General features: G+C 34.4%; 1 protein-coding gene across 5 annotated transcripts in view; it reads left to right on the forward strand.

The window, feature by feature from the left end:
• grh (grainy head) overlaps positions 1–21,111 on the forward strand; it is a 207,590-nt gene that overhangs the window by 102,313 nt on the left and 84,166 nt on the right. The window contains exon 3 of one of the 5 annotated variants that reach the window (XM_070108291.1): positions 18,315–18,959. The exons of the other annotated variants lie outside the window; for them this stretch is intronic. Coding sequence (XP_069964392.1) covers positions 18,315–18,959 — 645 coding nt within the window. The remainder of the gene's footprint in view (positions 1–18,314; positions 18,960–21,111) is intronic. 5 annotated transcript variants of the gene reach the window in all.

Genomic DNA, 21,111 nt, shown 5'->3' on the forward strand with positions numbered 1-21,111 from the left:
TTGCAAAGCAAGATATATATTTGTTGGAAATAATTTGGTAGAAAAGAGAATAAATATTATTAGACAATGGGTAACTGCGAATAAATTTTTGTTGAGAGCTTTTCATGAGCTTCCCCAATAAAAAAACAAGCAGATCTGTGTTATAAAAAGCTGTTTAAGAACTTTTCGAGAAAGGTACGGGCTCATTGTTTTAACTCTTCTTGAAATTTAAAGTCACAAATTAATAACAAGAAGCTTTAAATGAGATTTTCTAAAAAACAAGAAGCCCTACTTCGTCTTAAGAAGCCTTTTATGACTAAGCATTTTCTGAAAGTTAAGGCATAAGAAGCTTCAAATGAGCTTTTAGAAAATTGTTGAGGCAGAAAAGCTTTTTTGTGAGCTTTTCCATTGCCAGCAATATTACTATTAAATTCACCCCCAATGAACTACATTATATGAAGAAAAATGTCAAAACTTCCGCCAAGAAACGCTGAAAATCGATATGCGCCCAAAAATATGTTAAACACTTTAAACAAGCCAAAATGGCAATATATTTACATCGATTTAATACCAAATAGAGTTTATTAAATTTATTTGCATATTTGTTGCTGCCTCGTTTCATAACTTCATACTGCTGCAATTACAATTATTAATGTTGTCTTACACCATCATTCGCATTCATTAATATCGCTGTCGCTTGCTACTAACCGCCACATTTTCATAAAAGTATTTGCATGCCAGGCAAATGAATGATAAGCTAACAGCGGGCGTTCACAACGGTTTTGGCATGCCATAGCTGTATATTTAAAAATGCTCACAATAAGTGCAACGTCGTGTGGGTGGCACTGTCGGAAAATTTATGGCAGCCAGCTGAGTGCCGTTGGCGGTGAAAAATAAATACCACCAATCGTTTATAAATATATGTATATATACACAATTTCATGCAACACACAAGACAAACAACGCGCGAAACGAACAAGCGGACACACAAAATAAAGTGTCACTCAATCAACTTGCCACACATAACCGACATTGATTGTTACCGTTCACAGTTATGGCTCAAATGCATGTCCACTGTTTGTTGCAATGTGCAGTAGCTTGCTCACACACACACACACACATATGCACAAAGTATATGCATGCTGCATAATGAATTTATGATATATTTTCTAAGCTTGCAACCCATTTGCTTGTAAATATATGTTGCTGCCGCATGTTGCGCTGTCTGTCAGTTTTCACTTGCCACCATACGGCGTGGCAAACAATAAACTTTGCAAGTTAGTGTAATATTAATAATTATTATTATTATTGGAATGCACGCTTCAGCTACCGTTATAAGCGCTTCACGTCTAAGTTGTCTAACTGTATGCTGCTGTTTGAAATCTAAGCAAATATTTGCATTAATTGCAGCTTTGAATAATTAGCATACTCTGAAGAAATATTTTATTATTGTTTTTGTATTTTTTTTTGGTATTTTTAAGAGACAAAAATAACTGTAATTGTTTGAAGTGCTTCCGTTTGCATTCATGCAAATCTTAGAAATATCTGTATATGACATTTAAAAAGATTTCTGCGTTGTCATTTATTGAATGTGTTTTAGATAATTGTTTTGTTTTTCAAATAGTAAAACAAAAAATTTTTAATTTTCGCTAACCTTTACTTATAATCGAAATATAAATCAACTATTTTCCTATTAGGCTACTCTTCCAGCACTACAAAAGAGCTTCATAAAAGAAATTTTTCATCAATTATTAAAAAAATACTTGCCTAATCAGCAAAGGGTTCACCACTATCAACACTCCCGAGAGTTCAAAATCATTAACATACAAGTGCAAAATAAACCGTTACTCATTCGTTATAATTTCAAGGTTGGCCATTCATCTTTGCAATTTCGCGCTTATTGACTACACAAAGAGCATCTTAAAATTGTTGATGCTGATTAAACATTTTTTCTTCGAGCTACAATTTCATCAATCAGTATTTTAGCCACACTTACGCTTGTATTTGTAGCATTTTAAGCATATATGCGCTTCGCAGCTTTTGTCCATTACTGGCAGCAACAATTAATTATAGCTAAAACGATGTCTGAGTCATGGCGCAAAAAAGTGGAAACGAAAAAAAATATTTTTAAAGCATAATATTAAATTGAATTGAATAAGAACACAGCGGTGACACATACACCACATAATAAATGAACAGCTACGCGCATAGCGAATGACGTCAATGCGTTACAAGCTGCCATACCGTTGTGTCTATATGAAACTTTTAAGCCTTCATTTACAACAAATCTCAACGAAATGACACATGCGAGTTTCTGTGCGCATAAAATACTGACACGAAGTGTGAACGGCTACTGAAACGCGCGTCCTTCGTTGTCACGCATGTCCTTGGCGAGGATGAGTAGGCTTAAAAATGTTAAATATATCGAGGTGGGCATAAAAGTAGCTACCTGAAATTGATTAAGAGATATATTTATGAATATACGTTGTGGAATATAAAATAAATAAGTGCAAACATATTTTTAGAAGCTTAAAAATAGAGACAGTAGCTGTTGACCAGGGTCGTTAATTATTGAAAAAAAAAAAAAAAAAAACAACAATAATGGTAGAATGAAACTCATTCGAGAAGGTAAAAAATATAGCGAAAATTAAAGAAAAAATAATTTACATGCGTTTTGTGATCAGGAAGTGGAAGCAAGGACGTGGTTTATATACCAAAAATTACCTGCAAATTTACAACTTAAACCACGTTAATACAAAAATTTAGATTCATCTACAAATATTATTTTTTATATTCTTTATTTGTTTAAATGCCTTGTTCTACCGAAACCTAAGCATAAACGTCAATATAAAACAGCAGCCACTACAAGCTTAACCATCATTAAAATTTTGCTTAAATGATGAAACCACTCAAGCGGTAATTTTTAATCCGCAATTATGTCTACTTAAGCTTCTCTTTCAATTTCCCCCCATTGGCTTGTCGAACGCCAATACAAAAAAACAACAAAAGTAAGCATAAAGCGACGGCGAAGAACAAATTGCATTTAGTAAAGGCTTAAACATACACTTAGATATGCATATACTAAACACAGCAACAACAAACAAAAAGCATACACTACTCCTAAAAAATAAGCATAAGCAACAGCTATATTAGCGGCAGGAGCAACAGCAACCACAACAACAACAACAGCTGTGGCAACATAAACAGTAGCAAAACATGTGCAGTTGAAGTGACAGCGTCATCATTAGCGCAAGCAAAACAAAACAAAACAAGATAAAATGGGGAAAAAAGCAAAATTAAAGCTAAACACAGCAAAAACATGTTGAAAGCAATTAACATGAAAATATCAACAATTATGGCAATCCCATCGCCAGAAAAAACACAAACACACACAACTTACCGAGCACACAACTCAAAAAAACACTTAATAAGTTAAATAAATATAAATTAAATAAATAAATTACATATTGTGTAGAAAATGTTGTAGATAGAAACTTCAAAACAAACAAAAAAACATATTAACGTAAAGATATGTTGGTCTTTGAGAGGCAGTGTAGTGCAATCGCTGGAGCAAACAAAAATTTTTAGATTGATATTACGATTTTTTTCCCAAACGATTTGAGCTCCGAGAAATAAATTGCTGTTAGTTTTTTTCACAATTTCATCCCAACATAGATTGAATTTGGTGACAATTTCAAACTTGACTAATCAAATTATCGAAATTATAAAGAAGCGTACATATACACAGTTAAAAAATGTCAACATAGCTGTATTCCCCAAAATCGTTTATAGAATGCTTTATATCATTAAAAAACAAAAACAACAAAAATTTACAATCATTTTGGGATAAATTATAATATAATGTGAAGGCTGCGCTCTGTACGTTACTTCACCGTCTATTTATATGTTTAAAGCATGTACTTAATATATTCCATTAAACCGAGGGTTATATAATCTTTAGCATTGACTTTATTAGGCATTACTATATCAGTGTCTTCTTTTTCCAAAATATGATCAACTCTTTCTCTGCATTTCTTATCTTTCACCAAATTCACTGAGGCATCATCAGTTTGGCTTTCTCTTGTTTATTTTCACTATTTTCTTGCTAAATATTTTTGTTTGCTTATCATGCTTATACAAATATGATTATGTAGATGTATATGTATCTTCACTTGAGTCATTGAAACTTTGTGCTACTAGTGTCTTCAACAATTACACTTAACAATTGAGCAGTTTTCGTGATTTAACAGTCATCGGTTGTGACATGTTTGCGCAAATACAACAAATCACAAGACAACGTAGCGCAGCACACTCCGTCCATTAGCGGCAACACTCGAATTGATTAGTACATATTAACACAAACTAAGAAGCACCACGCACACACATATACATACAGGCACAAATTGACATATACAATTTCAAAACAAATATTCAGATAAAAACAAGTCGTTTTTTGTGTTTTTGTTTTGTCGCTTTTGACACTTCCGCGCTTTGACTTGACGCTTGCTGCCGCGCGGCAGTTGAAAGTTTATTTGCTATTATTATTGCTATTGCCGCTTTCAACTTTTTGTGCGCGCCGCCAGCGGTCTGCGCAGCAATTACTAATTACGAATTTCTCAGCCTCCAGCTTCGTGAATGCTCGTGCAGCGGCCGCAAGGGGCGTCGCGCGCATCGTGCGTTCCTGCGTGCTGCGCGCCTAATTATAGGCTAGCAAAAGCTGAGTAGCTGTTGCTGCTGCTGATGAAGGAAAGTTTCGTCGATTGAAAGGCGTTGTGTTGGCTTTTGTTTGCGCTAAGTGTGAGCGAAGCTTTGCGCGGCGAACCCATGATTATTTGTGCCAGCACGTCAATGCGCCAATGTGCTTGTGTGTGTGTGCATGATTCGAATTGAAAGTGTTAAGGAATTATGCAAGCTTTTCTTGCAACGAGAAGGAAATGTAAAAATACTGTGCTTTGTTGCAGTAATACGAAAATTACACGATCACCAGCTCTGTGCTTTTTTCTGCATTTACGGCAATCCTTGTCAGCTATTTGCAACATGTGTTCACATCGGCCGTCTTGCGGCGCATCATGCGGCGTTTTGTTGCTTTATTTGTTTGCTTTTTTTTTGCATTTCTGCAACAAATTTGGTGAGAAAATTGCCGGGGTTTTGTTGTTTCACCACAAGTGCCAGCCTACTGGTGTGGTCCACCAGCGTTTGAGGCGTGCGAACACCTTAACTACCCTCCTTGGTTAACGTTATGTTACATGACAATGAAACTTCATATATACAAGTACTTACATGGTTGTGTATTTGCCTACGTGTTTGCCTTGCTGGCACTTTTGTTACTCAAACTGCAGTGCTGCCTTCACTCATTCATTCACAGATCCAATCATTCATTCATACGCTCACTTCCTCCATTCACTCGTTTGTTCAATTATTTAGCTAAAAAGTCATACAAAACCTATACTAAGCTACCCACTTTCCTACCAATCGCCTCTCTCTCTCTTCAATGTGCTTTTGATTTGACGACTTTGAAGTAGAGTGATATATTTCTATTGCATTGGAATAATTTCGCTTGTCAACATCTGCGCTTGAGTAAAGGCGCTGGTGAGCTGAGTGTCATTCCACCCGTACATTCTTGACAGGTAGCATTCTTTTGTGCCGAACAGTGTTTGAGGTGCCTGGTATAGTGGAATTTTCGGTTGTGAATTTTTAATACTTTTAGAAATTTTTAACGAGACAAGAATAATTGATACATATATCACAAGCTCCTAAAAACTTTAAGTCACTCAAAATTTTTGAAATATATAAATTTCAGAGTATTAAAATTGTAAATTATTTTCAAGCATTTTTCAACACCTCAACTGTCAAATATAAGCTACATCTGTCGTAGCTTCAAATCCGAAACACACTAGTCAACCAAAAACTGACTTTCATTTGGAATCCTCGCTTACTTGCTGAAAACTTTTGCAACACTGAACAAAATGATTTTACTTCAAAATTGTTCATTACAGCCACACTGTAAGTGGCGACCAGAACAACACACGCATTACAGCGCTGTGTCCCACGCAACGCCCACAAATTGGCGGCGATTAACCGACCGCAAAAAGGTAGATAGAACTGTAAAGAATTAAAAAAGAGTAAACATACAAAAAATAACAAAAACGAAAAATGCTGCGCATTAAAATCAGCAAAAAGCAAAAGTAAAAAAAGTAAAACAAATTGTGAAAATTATGCAAACCATTTAACAGTAAACAATAAACACCAGATAAAGGCTTAACAAAATGTAAAACGGAATGAACACAAACACAGCACGATTAGTAGACAGCAACAAATGCGTGTTGCACCATTTAAGTGCAAAATGCGGCGGTGGTGTTGCACACTAATCGTCCGCAAGTCTGCGCCTGGCGCCCTTGTCTTCACTGCACCGCTCATCGGCTTCGCCATAATTTATTTGATTGCTTATGCGCCGCTGCGCGTGTTTATTATTGGTTGCCAGCGTTGTTGTTGTTATTCCAATTTTAACTGTTCTTGTTATGCCGTCATATTTCAACTTGTTGTTCTATTTGCACTTGTTGCTATTGTTATTGTTGTTCGCCTGTCACTCGATTTGATGTTTTTGTGGGTGCGCTGTCGTGTTCACATTCGTCGCCTTGCGCATGCGCATTCGCATTCGCATTCCCATTCAAGTTTTCATTCTTCAACTTTACAACTGTTGGCGCTGCTTTACTTGCATATGTTTGTGTGTGATTGTGTGCTCATTGTTGATTTTACTATGCTCGTTGCCTGCTTTGTTTACATGTTTACGCCTCTAAAGAGTGGAGCGTGGTGATCAGCGCCTTGTTGGCTGGGCGCATGCGCATTCATTTGTTCGCATTATGCGCACCACAAAATGCACCACCAATCAGCCGCTCCGTTTGACGATTGCGCGTGGCGTTATGCATGAGCTATTTGTTGCACACACACGCGCGCGCACCTACAATATTGGTTCTGTGTAAATGCTTGTTAATGTGTGTTAATTTGTTTGCGCTGTGCCTATTTAGTTGGCTGCAGCTGCTGGCGCTGCTTGCATGTGCGGGCGCCATCCATCATCGCATTGGCAGCTTAAGGACTTTGTGATTTTGTGCTTAATTTTATGTTGCATATTGCTCGTATATATTGTTGTTCTAGGTACGCGAAAAGTGTGTGCATATTTTTGTTTCACTCTGAGTTACGCAAGAATTCTGAAGCTGTGTATATTTCGTTTTTTTCTCTTATGCAGAACTTTGCTGACGTAATATGACACTTGTTTGCTTTTATGGCAAAAATGCGTGTTTCTGTACTTTGAGAAACTTTAAAGTAATATTTTATCTTAAAAACTTTGATTTTTAATTTTTTTTAATATTGTTTTACATAAACTAGTGAATACATAGTTATATCCCCTTTTAGTTTCAACAATCACCAAAGCTTAAGGGGTTATATCTCCATGTGAATCGGAAAAACTGCGTGTTTTTGTGAATGTTTTAAAAGACATTTGATGTAATGAATACATAAAAAAGGTCAAATCAAAAAAGTTTAATGTACTTCAATTTGTTTCGATTCATTTTAAAAAAATTTGGATTCCCCTGATCCAATCTCCAGGCGGACCTCCGAAAAACGCTGTCTGTAAGAAGAAGCTGCAAAATCAGCTTAAAATTATCTCATATATAAAATTCAAAAAAAATGTTATAATTATAGATTAGTGCCACTAATGATCGAAGGACAACATAGTCAATATTTTGATGTACTTATGTCAAAATGGTGGTTTTCCAAAAAAATTTCGTTCTTTGTGAAAATCTTATATAAATCAAAATTCTTAAGCCTTCCATCATTACTGGGAAATATATCTAATATATTTGAGAAAACAAGCAAATACGAATATCAACTGTTACATTTTTTAATAAAACTCATATTCAGATATGTTTTGAACTATCTTTTTTTTATTTTTTATTTTTAAGTCATAAGTAAGTTCGTATAGTGTATTATTACAAGAATATTTCAAACGATTTCCAAAAACAAGTTTGTTGCTTAAGTCTTTTGGCGCTCACAAACTAGCACTTGTTCACCTACTACACATTGGCGTTGTCAAAGGTCACGCGTTTAATAAACAATTAAGTCATTTACCAAACGCTTGTTGTCAAATTATCTTCGCATTGAAAGGAAAATCGAATATAAAATACTTAAAAATACAATAGGTTAATCAGCAAAGAAGAAAAAAACAAACAAAAAAAAACAAAAAACACGCTCATCAATAAACTATTCACGATCAAAAGCTAGGTATATACCTACATTCAATATTTTACATTTTGCCGGCAAATTTTCAATAATTTTTGAGTGCTGTTCCAAACTTAAAACAAACTTAGAGCAGCTTAGAAATTAAACAAACAAAAAACAAATAATAATTTTTATACAAAGAGTACGAGTCGTATAAGCAGCAAAAAATGTAATTTATATAAAAGAAAAATTAGTTTAAACTATTAAACGTGAACTGATTTCTAAATGTATGTATATTTCTCTCAAACTATTTCAAAATGTATTTAAAAATTTCTCCGCACTTCACATGTGGGCGCGTTGCAACACACTGCAACTAAAGTGTGAAACATTTTCTAGGCACACTATGCCGCACGACCCGGAAGAGTTAGTTAGGTGCTTCTATATCTGTATGCCAGCATAAGTCTCTTCTTTCTTTATCTCTATCTCGATCTTCCTACTCGCCTCTTTTCTATTCAATCGTTTATATTCATTTATGAGCCATTATTTTTGATTTTATGTATAAAAGCATAATGTGTTTACGTTTCTGCGTTGTTTTTTTTTTTTTGCTTTTTGTTATCGCTTTGTTTTTGATTTTAGTTTTTATCCATTTTGTTTCTTCATCGCCGCGGTAATTTGCATTTTTCTTTCATTGACGTGTGTTGTCAACGCCATGCGTTCGGTCCAGCTGCCAACATTTGTTGTCGCTTTTTTGATTAATTTTTCGTTTTATCGATGTTTGCTTTTGTTTTTGTTTTGGCAATCACGTCAATACATCGCAGCAATAAATTTCATATGAGGAAGCCGTCTTTATCGCTTATAATATATTTGAGTCGAGCAGGTGAATCACCTGCCTTTAGGTGTCTAACACCAAACGCGCGTGTTGAAGGTTGCACATCTGCATAATTTGCTATTAAATAACGGTCAATAGTTGCTACATCTATAAATCGATTTTTGCTTAGAGGTTTAACTTTAAAACTTATTAGACTAAAAGCTTTTAAGTGGTTGACTAAAATCAAAAGTTCTTTCACCGTTAACAATGAGGAAAGCAGAGGATTTGTGGAAAATAAATTCCAACATTCTATTAATTATAATATTTTTTTTAACTAATTACCATAGTAAACTTCTGTATTGTAAATTTCTCTCACAGAGGCCTCCAAAAAACCATACTGCACATTCATGCAACACTTTCCTTTCCCTTAGTGGAAGTTTCTTTTGCCTTAAATCTACAATAATTTGTGTGGGTGTGTGTGTTCTCCACTCATCATTGGGCTATGCTCTGTGCTGCTGCTGTGTCAGTCATTGTACGTATAGTCGTTGGCCGCTAAAATTCGGTAGCGGTTATTATAATGAATTTAGTAATGACGTTAATTGGCTGCAAGGTGCAAAAAATTTGTAATATAAAATAAACATATAGAATCCATCAACAACAATAAAAATAAACATTATTTTACTCATAATTTTATCAGTGATAATTAATTAGGCATATTTTTTTGGTACTTGGAGTAATGTTGTTTCATCAAACTCCAGTTATAATATATATACCTATATAGTAAAATAGTAGGGACTATAGCTTTATAACTGTACTTTAGAACCTTTGATTTTATTTTGTCGTTTTGATTGAAAGTACCGAATAATATTTCGTTTTTTTTTTTTGGTAAAATAGTATAGTCCATCTTATTTATAGAGACTCACCTTAAACTATTGCTTTGACACATGTTTATGTTATATTGTTGGTATTCTTAATGAAATAAAGCACAAATTGGTTCAGACTTAGGTTCAAGACTCCTAATAATGTATAAGTCACAATAGCGTATCTTTTTCAATCCCCACATATGCCTAAAGGTCTTAGTATGTGTTCAGACGTGGCAACTGCTGTTGCGGTAACTCGAAATTTCTGAAAGAGAAAAGCTTTACACAGGGGAAAATAAATCGAATGTATTAAGCTTGTGTCATTGACTTTGTACTCTTGTTAGACTGAGTTCGAACTGAGTTAAGAAATTTAGATTTTGTGCTCCATTCCATAAACGCTTAAAAGTTATGGTAGCTCCATTTAAATGAACTGTAAAATATTACGAAGTAAAGCCAAAAACAAAGTTGCTTTAACCGTAACGCTATTTTCGTACTGCTGACAAGTCCTAAGATACCTAGAAGCATTAATTAATCGGCTGTTTGAATTCCTACCATTATTGCTCATATTTACGAGCGTTTGCATGGGCGTCCTTCAAACGGTTTGTGACCGAAACGGATGTGACTGAATTTCTGCCTATGACTCACTGACTTGCTAGCCACAGTTACTTATTAAATAAATGCTTTTGTTTAAATAAAAGTGCTTGAAAACTGTATTAAAAATGGCGAAGCAAAGCAAAAGCGACGACAAGCGCGCACTCGGTTGTGTCGTGATTGAAATCATCTTGAAGTCAGCGTTGACCGCTCCTCGCAACAACACAGGCACAACAACAAAGCGCAGCATTTTAAATCATAAATTAAATGCCAAAGTTTGCACTTGCATTTATAATTCGCGAATCGATTTCGAATAACACTTTAGCGAGCGCTGCTTTGCTCTGCTGTGCTGGGCGTTGTTCTGTGGTGTTGCGCAGTGCGGTGCTATGCGGTGTTCTTCTGGAAAAAATATTCTAATTAAGAATCAAATGATGGCAGGCGATTAAATTTATACGCAAATTAGTCGCACTGCAACAACAATAACACCGCACAATAACAGCACAAGCACAAGCATTTGAAAGCGAATTTTATTTAAGACAACAACAAGTGTCTTCCATAAAAATACAAAAATGAAAATTATTAAGAATTTTAATCGCTTTGGCGCTGTGATATGCAAATCCACTGAAATGCAAGTGAATGCGAGCGAAGCGGAGCTTTAAAAAAAAAAAAATAATAAAAATCAGAAAAAACAAAAAATAATTTTAAAATTGTAATTACAATAAAATGAGAATAAAATAGAAGAGTTGTTGAGTGCGCACAGAAAAAAAAATTATATAAATGCGAACAACAATTTTGAAACATTTATTTTTTTATTTATTTAGTATTTGTTTTTGTCTTTCCGAACTTTTTTATAATGCTCGCTCACAAAAACGAAAAAACAAAAATTCACGAAAAATAAATTCAGCGAAAATGCCGAATTAATAAGTGACCACAAAAGACATAAATTTAAAGCAACAAAGATGATTAAAAGAAAAAAAATCACACAAGCACCATTAAAAACAGCGTCACTGTATTAAAATGAAATTGAAAACGAAATTTGAATGGATTCTGCGTTGTCGCATTTGCGGTGTCAGTGGAGCAGCCTGAACCGGCTTGGGGCTTGGACCGCTACGCGTTTACGGTTTCACTTTTTTGTCGCAGCCAGTAACAGGTTTTTTCTTAACTCAGCACAACAGAGATGCTTCAGATCTTCAAAATGAGGTTTCGACTAGTGCTGATGACGTAATCGTCCAAAAACAAAAAAAAAAAACTTGCAGAATCTTCTTTTAGTTATCGTGTCTAAATGAAAAGGAGTGAATCGATGTTTTTTCTTTGCTCTGCTAAGTTTAAGCTTAGTAGTGTAGCGCGTGAAGGTCAAGTGCCGCGTAAAAGCACTTGCGGAGATATGATCTTAATGGGTGCATAGCAAACTAGGAAATCCATTAAATATGGTGCTTGCAATGGAAAAAGGACTGTCAAGTTGGCGCGCAAGTTCTATGTGTGGTCCTCATGTTGCCTTTGGGGGTATGCTCCAATTAACCGTTCATATAGTGGCTTACATATATGTATGACTGATTGTTTTGATGAAACCTCGTAAAATATATTTTGATAAAGAGTACTTTTAAATAAAAATAAAAAAATCTTCTTTTTGATTGATGCGATTTTGGCTACAACAACACACTACACGTTTCTTCTGCGCCAGTTGATGTCAATTCCTTACATTAAGCGAAGTCAATTCTACCTACACACGGTTTTGTCAACACAGAGGGGCCTTCATTTTTCTTCGCTGCCTCCACAGCCGGTTTTACATTGACTACTACATACTGTTATTGGTGGGGGCTCAGCATAACATTTCCTGGTACTTAAGTATTCCTAGTATATAGTTATATTTATAGTCTAGAGGAACTTGAGATAATCCTTCAAATTGAAATCGTTTTGCAATGTGCGTTTGAGCTTCACTTCATTAGGCCTAATGAAAAGCGTTAAGTCTCTCATCATCTCTGCCTCTCTCGAAATCCTTGTTATACTCTCGCAACCTGTTGCTACAGAGTATAATAGTTTTGTTCACCTAACGGTTGTTTGTATCACCTAAAACTAATCGAGTTAGATATAGGGTTATATATATATAACTGATCAGGATGAAGAGACGAGTTGAAATCCGGGTGACTGTCTGTCCGTCCGTCCGTCTGTCCGTCTGTCCGTCCGTCCGTGCAAGCTCTAACTTGAGTAAAAATTGAGATATCTTTATGAAACTTGGTAGACATGTTTCATGGTACCGTGAGACGGTTGGTATTGCAGATGGGCGTAATCGGACCACTGCCACGCCCACAAAACGCCATTAATCAAAAACAAATAACTTGCCATAACTAAGCTCCGCAATAAGATACAAGACTGTTATTTGGTACACAGGATCACATTAGGGAGGGGCATCTGCAGTTAAAATTTTTTTTAAAAAAGTGGGCGTGGTCATGCCTCTAATAGGTTTAATGTGCATATCTCCTAAACCGCTAATGCTATAATAACAAAATTCACTGGAAGCAAATATTTTTAGCACTTCTATTGACGGTGTGAAAATAGTTGAAATCGGGTGGCAACTCCGCCCACTCCCCATATAACAGTACTGTTAAAAACTACTAAAAGCGCGATAAATCAAGCACTAAACACGCCAGAGTCATTAAATTTTATCTCTGGGATGGTATGAGATGACTTTATAGGAACCGCGTTCAAAATTAGACAGTGGGCGTGGCACAGCCCACTTTTAGGTGAAAACCCATATCTTGAGATCTGCTTAACCGATTTCAACCAAATTCGGTGCATAACGTTCTTTTCATGTTTCTATGTCACAGTGCAAAAATGGACGAAATCGGACTACAACCACGCCTACTTTCCATATAACACCATTTTAAATTCCATCTGATTATTTCACTTTCCACTATGCAAATCAGGCAACAATGACTGTATCGGGATAAAACTTTGCGTGAATAATGCGATTAAAGTATGCCACCTTGTGGCCAAAAATTGTCTAAATCGAACCAAAACTGTTTAAGCCCCTAAGTACTAAATATGTGGACCCCAGTGCCTATAGTTGACCTTCTACCGAAAATATCAGTCAATCCACAAAGAAATCTCAAACGAGTATACTATTTGACTTTGCGAGAGTATAAAATGTTCGGTTACATCCGAACTTAGCACTTCCTTACTTGTTTTTCTTGTAATCCTATAAACTTGTAAGATGTACAATAAGGAGTGAAAATAAATCAAAAGTGAAGTTTATCGTAAATGTGCAAGTGGGCACCATGAGCTCAAAAAAGCTTTCACTACAGTACTACGAAAATCTTAGAATTTTATTTGAAATTATCAGATTCTTTAGAAGCAAAACCTCTTTGAAATGCGGTGTTTTTTTTTTGCTACACTGTAAGTATTCGGCGAAAAATCATTAAACATTGCACCTATTTCCTACCTATTATTCTGTTTTGAAAAACTTTTTGTAGTGAATGTTTCGTACACAAAATTTACACTGCATTATTTTCTTAACTTGCTAAATTTTTTACCCACACCAGTCTCTTGTTGGGCTTTGTGCTCGGTATATGTAAAAAGAACTAGCTGAAAGCTTACTTAGCTCGTTTCAAATGAACACTATTCACTATTTATAACATAAGAAATGATCACCTCTCATTATTTATTATAATTTTATAAAGGATTAAACAAAATGTTTAACAAATTATATCTTGTATGCGTACTGTAGAGGAAGCTGGAACGCTAATACATAACACATATAAACAAATGATATAAATAAACTTACTTAGGCCTAAGCCCGGCAACAACAGCAACTAATACCATACATAACCAAGGCATATCAAAGCCATGCTGCCGGCGCACATACGTCTGATATTTACGTTTACCGTATAATTTTCATATAATCAGCATAAATTGACTAATTAAAAATGGTTTTGAATTTTATTTAAATTATTTCTTTCTTTTTTGTTTCTATTTCTGTTCAGCTTCAAAGCCTCTACTACCTGGCTTTTTGTTGTATTTGTTGCTGGAAACATTGTCGTCATAATTATTTAATTGTATGCCCAAATCTTTAGGCCTTTTCTTGGACTTTTGCATAATTTGATGGTGGAAAAAATTGTGTTGCGCCTACTCGCTTACCATTTGAGTAATCAGTTTTTTTATCGAATGGCTTTGGTTGTTGTGTTTTTTTTTTTTTTTTTTGGTTTCAACTGAATTCCCAATCTCCTGTGTCCACCTTATTTACATAAATAAATACAAAAGCATGTTGTTGTTATTGTATGTTGTTGTAATCTTAGCGTTGATTATGCTGCGTGCGATATGTTGTTGGTGTGTTTTTTGTTTTATAAATGTATTTGTTGTTGTGAAGTTGTGAACAAACACACATGTTGTACAAAGTAACGAATAAATATGCACATACATACTCATATAATATTTTAAAATTTTATGTTACAAAGCAGCGCTTAAATGATGCTTTTCTGATTTCGCTTTCATAGTTACAACAATTATTCATAACTATTGTATCGTAAATCGATAGCTAATGAAGAAGAAATTTACATGGTTTGATTGCTGCTGTTTTTGTTTCTGCAAGCTACAGCATCTTCGAAGACGGAATTATCTGATTTTTGGACTGCTCTTTCATATTTTGAGCTACAAGTAGCAGGATCATAATATACTATGATTTCATTATGCAAAAATAGGAAATGAAATGCTGTTTATATTTTTTTGATTTTGGGTGTTTATAATTTTTTTGAAAATTAGTCATCGACACGGCATGACAATGAAATAAACTTTTTTTTTTTTTAATTTAAAACAATTTTTTCATATTTTTTTAATATATTATAAAACAAACAAACAGGTTAATTTCGGCAGCACTAAAGTTATAATTCCCTACACATGTGCATTATTTATAGCAATAAAGGGTTTAAAAAGATATTTGCCTTGATTTTGATCGATCAAGGCTGTGCGCAGAACTTCAGTGCGATATCTCAAAGACCGATGGACAAGTACGCGTATACACAGACGGCCATAGCGAAATTGGTTCAGTTCGTCACGCTCATAATTTATAGATATACACTACAGGGTATCCGACATTTACTTCTGGGTGTCACAAACTTCGTGGCAAAATGTCGATATAATAAGTTTTTTGGAACAAAAAATTTTCAATTACTTTGCAAAAAAAAATTTTAATACCTACACTTCTCTACGACGATTGTAATTTTACACGATAATGCTTAAGTAACCGATATGTCACTGTTATATATAGTCTTCAAACTGTTCGAAATGATGTTTTAATTCGATGACCTCTTCACTTCGGAAGTGTGAGATCTATTTGAGATTCTACTAGTATAATTTCAAAGGTTTCGTTTTCATATTTATATCCAAAGTATTTTTTTTGCAGTATAGAAATGTTTCCTCACAAAACATAACCTCAAAAGTGGGTTAATTAAAACTTCCGCAACAAAATGATTACTGCGTTGTACATTTCTTTGACTTAAAGTGCTAAAACGAACGAAAGTACAAATTTTCATAAATAAAAAGGCGCTCGACATCCTGCTCCGAATGAAATAAAAAAGAGGAAACACCCAAAAAAGGCGCCGAATATTTAGCAGGAAGGTGCTAAATTGCGACACAAAGCGAAATGCGCTAATATAAAAATGTCTCACAGTTGATTAAACAGCAGCCAAAATATTGAACAAACTACGTGTAGCGGCGCAGGATATGCCTTCGCACATACACACAAGCACACTCATGCTTTAACGAGTTTCTTTGCATCGAAGGACTTCGCTGTAAGACTGTTGCGCCAGCAGGCGATTTGTGCTACCGAGCACAAAAGTTTCCATAAATTTACACATACATAGAAATAAATATATACATATACCAATAAATATATATATATATGTTTGTGTGTGCACAAGTCCCTTAGCACCCGTTTGCGCTATCACATTACAATGTTGCACGATATCCTTTCCTCGTCCAGGCGTTTCAACAACAACAAAACGAAGCTACCGTTCGCAGCGTCCTTTCGTGCATTTAAGCTACCCTCTTTGCCAACATTTGCATAATTTTTTTCAAATTCCTTTTTTATTTTTTATTTATTTCACACATTTGCTTGTTATTTTATTGTCGCATTGGATAATAGCAGAAAAATAGAAATCATAATTTTTTCTACAAAGTTTTCTTTATATTTTTATTCTTGTATTATGTTAAGTTTTAAGGTTTTGTGTTTTGTTCTTGTTGCTTCATTTTTTGTTTTGCTGCTGCACTTCCCCTTCCTTATTAAGTAGAGCGCCGGAAAAGGTGGAAGCTCAAAATTGTTGTTGTTCATATGTATGTGTGCTTATTGGCGCTTGTTCTAATTATGAGTCCCGCCGAAGTGTTGAACCGAGGCGTACACGATCGCGAGCGTGTTGATTCTTCGCTGAGGCGCTTTTAAGGCATAAGTAATAACTGCGCTTTTGTACGGCTGCTGTTTTTGATAAATTTATTTTTTTATCTACTTCGTGTGGCTTATTTTGTATATAAATACAAAATATTTTGAGTTGGCTCGAATATCCTGTCAGGTGTTGCACACGATTTTTTTTTATTTATTTAGAAAAAAATGTTTTGATAATAATTTTGAGCAAATGCACCAATGCTAAAATATTCACAGATAAAAAAAGCAAATGATTTCAATTTACAATTTTTTTTATGTTTAAATTTTCGGCCAAACTAATTATAAAACAACTAATAATAGCGCCCATAAAACGAATTTATGCAATACAAACTGAAAATTTTAATTTTACCATAAGTGAAATAGTAAAAAATTATATCTGAAAGAATATCTGATATTCTCAAATCTAATAAAATGTTTAAAAATATGAAATTAAATGAGAACGCGTTTTAACCCAAAACAATAATAATAATAAAATAAATAATGAAAGTAATTAAATAACATATATAAAAATAAAAAAAAATAATTATTAAAAATTACTTCAAAATTTTTAAAACTATAAAATTTTATAAAATATTGTGAAAAAGTCTAGAAATAAAAATTTTAACTAAAAATTAATAATCTTATTGAACAAAACAAAAATTATTTAAAAGAAGCAACTTAAGTTTTTTTGCGTATGGAAATGTATGGATATTTTTGTGTAAAAAAATAAGAAAGAAAATAAATTAATATTTATTACAGTAAAAAAAATTAATATATTCAAAGTAGAAGAAGAAGATGTACGAAACAAATATATATTTATATATTGTAATATACGTATATAAATATATATTTTTTACATTTATCCAAAAAAAATTTTATTTTTCTATATTACAATATATTTCAAATTAATCTTAATATTATTTTTTAAATTATTTTTCCAAAAAATTATTTATATAATATGGGAAAAAAAATTAATTAATTTTAATGGCATATAACGATGACTTTTTTCTAAGTCAAAGCAAACAATTTGGCAAATGCACCAAAAATATTTTATGTATAACAAAATACAATTTTTTTATTTGTATCGAAAGAAACTGAGTTTTTTTGTTAACAGTAAATAAAAGTTACTGTTTTTGATGTAGAAAAGTACAATTTTCCAAAAAAAGTATTGGACTTATATGCCACAAAAAATATTTAATCTTAAAAAACTTTTTTTTATTAAAAAAAAAATACCTAAACTTAATTTTTACCTTACTAGTAAAATTGTTGAAATAATTTTTCTAAATAAATCTGTTTACCTTAATATTCTCACAACAAAACTTCATTTTCGCTATTAAATTGATTTTTCGCTTAATGTATTATAAATATCCATACCCCTATCCATGCGCAAGCAATCGTGACTTGTACTGTGTATTACAACAAAAAATCCACTTTCGCTATGAATTCCAATTAGACGCCGCACCGTGCTGACCAGCATCGAATCGTTGGCCTCGTCGCCACCACCACTGCCACCGACATCACAGACGCATGCCCAGCACCAACAACAACAACAACAGCAGGACACAATACCCATTTCGCTGACGTCCAGCCTAACTAACGGTAGTGGTAATGGTGGCAGCAGCCCCAACGATCCCACAACACAAGTGATTATACAACAACACAACGGCGATTATCAGTTGAGTAACGCCACACGTTACTTTGATCCACAGCCGACACATTTGACCGCCGTCGTCTCGGCTGCAACACCACAAACGTTGCTCAGCCTCTCGCCGAACGACAGTGCCACACATCCGCACCACACCCACCAGCATCTGCACCACCATCACAATCAGCAGCAACAACAACACGATCAGCAGTCACATAACGATGCCACACACTATCACCAGACGCACTTGCAACAGCAGCAGGCGCAACAACAACAGCAACAGCTGAGCATAGAATCGGCTGGTACTGCAGTGGATTTAGGCGCCTTGGGCACAGCCCATCAGGTGCATCAGTTGCACACGCCCAACGGGGGCACATCATACGTCTACGAGTACTACAAGCTGACCGATGCGAAGGATGAGCCAGCCGACGCGGCAGCAGAATTGCACTGGAGGTAGGTATTCAAGACGAGTGCTGTCACACACATGTGTGTGTATTGAAGCGTTGAAGTAGAAAATTAAGTCGAAGTGGAAGAAGAAGAAGAATCACTAAAAATGCGCTAATCCGTCGCCGATCTGAAAAATCAGCGCTGCGCTCATTGCTATGGCAGTCGCTCACATGCGCGTTCGCTGAACTTTTGCCTTGATCGGCGCAACGGAGCACTTAGCGCTCGGCGCTCACTGGTACGCGTTAGCGCTTGTCGCTTGCCCGCTACGAAACAGTTAACTGCATGAGTTACTACGCAAGCTAGTCGACATTAATTATTATTTTTATTTTTTAGTCATATATTTCGGTTTTTATTGTTGTTGTTTTCGTTTACTCTTAATATGTGCTTAATTTAAAGTTATATATGTGTATATAATATATTCGCTTATGCAAATCATTTTGCAGATTTATTAGCGTGAAGTGAGAAAAAAATTTATAGTTGCGAAAACATGCAATTTTCGGTTGTTGTCTACGTGCGTGTGTATGTCCAGCGCACGCGCATTGCATTCCCCTTACTGTGGTGTTCGCTGCATGCGTGCGATTAAATTGGACAGATATTCAATCATTTTGTGTACGAAGCTGTGCCGAATTTGTAATTGCATTTTTATTTGATTTTAATTTTTTCTTAACAAGATTTTAGTCTTTTGAAATTTAATTGCTCTTAATTTGCGTGTCCTTGGCGGCGCTGTGAGGAGTGTGGGTGACACTAAGCTCGCAAATATTTTTGAATGGTGGCGGTAGAAATATAAAACAAAAATTTTCATTAAAATATATGTATATTAAAGATATTTTACTACTGGAATTTATTTAAATGAAGAAATAAACAGCTTTTTAATGTAGTCAATTAGTAGATTTTCTGAACACGTATTAGCATAAGCACAAGCTGATTGACATAATGTACGTTAACAGCATTTAAACTACTCTAATAAACAACGATTCATTAAAAATTTTGGATTCCCCCGATCTTGTAGTCGATCCCCAGGAGGATCTCCGAAAAAAGGTGTCTGAGGCTAAAGAAAAGTATTCTGCTTAAAATTAGCTGAGTTCCAAGATCAAAAAAATAAAATATTGTTACTATAGAAGAATGTCGGTAATGACCTAAAGACTAGTCAAAATTGTGATTTTCGACAAAATTGGTTTACCCAGAAAATGCCAATTTTTGTAGGAAAATGTATATATCAGAGTTGCTTAAAAATCGAAATTTGTTCAAAAATCTTAGTTTTAATATTTGGAAAAATTGTCATCAACGACTCTAAATGCATTTTTTCGCTAAAAACGCATTTAAATATTTGGAGCCGATTGCACTAAATTAAAAGATTCTTAGAAATACGTTCATAACTTCGAAACTATTTTTCGTATTAACTTCGAAATATCAAAGACAATTCTCAATTGTATGCATGTTCGTAATATACCCAAACCAAACGTTTTTTTTTTTAATTCAGAAGTGTTCAAACCACTTAAGGAAGTGTTTCTTGTATAATAAAATTGATATACTCACCTAATAAAAGTTGGCAAATGATGTATTGAGGGAATTGAGAAAGAAGATTTAAACAACTTTTTACCCCTCATGGTATGTTAGGCCAAGTATTCGTTATTTGTAATTTGTTTCAAAAGTGTTATTCATAATTTTGCCCTTCATTGAATTACTCAAAAAAAAGTGATGCCAAGAAATTTGCTGCCAGTTTTGATCATTTTTCTTTACCATTTTATCACAATATAAAATAGTCTGCACAAATTCCTAAGTATTTCCGCTTATTTCATTCATAAAGAACCGCAAGAAGTTTTCGAACTTGGAATGTTAAAACAAAAGCGTGGCGTAATTGCCATATTGGATTGATTGCAAAAGAAAAATCAAGCTTGATTGATTGACTACAACAAAATGCGACTGTGTAGTAAACATAGAGCACCGAGAGAATGCGGAATCAGATACTAAACAAAACAGAAAACATGAAAAAGTGCGGCTTAGAAATAAAAGGAATATAAAAGAGAGTAAAACAGTGTCACCAGACTCACAATTAATAACGAAATGATATACCAATGACTATCTAAATACAAATACAAAGGAAAAAGTGAATAATATGCAGAAGACATATGCTTATAATACGAGTCATCGGTCAACC

The sequence above is a fragment of the Bactrocera oleae genome, chromosome 4, assembly GCF_042242935.1.
Source record: "Bactrocera oleae isolate idBacOlea1 chromosome 4, idBacOlea1, whole genome shotgun sequence".
Classification (NCBI taxonomy): Eukaryota; Metazoa; Arthropoda; class Insecta; order Diptera; family Tephritidae; genus Bactrocera; species Bactrocera oleae.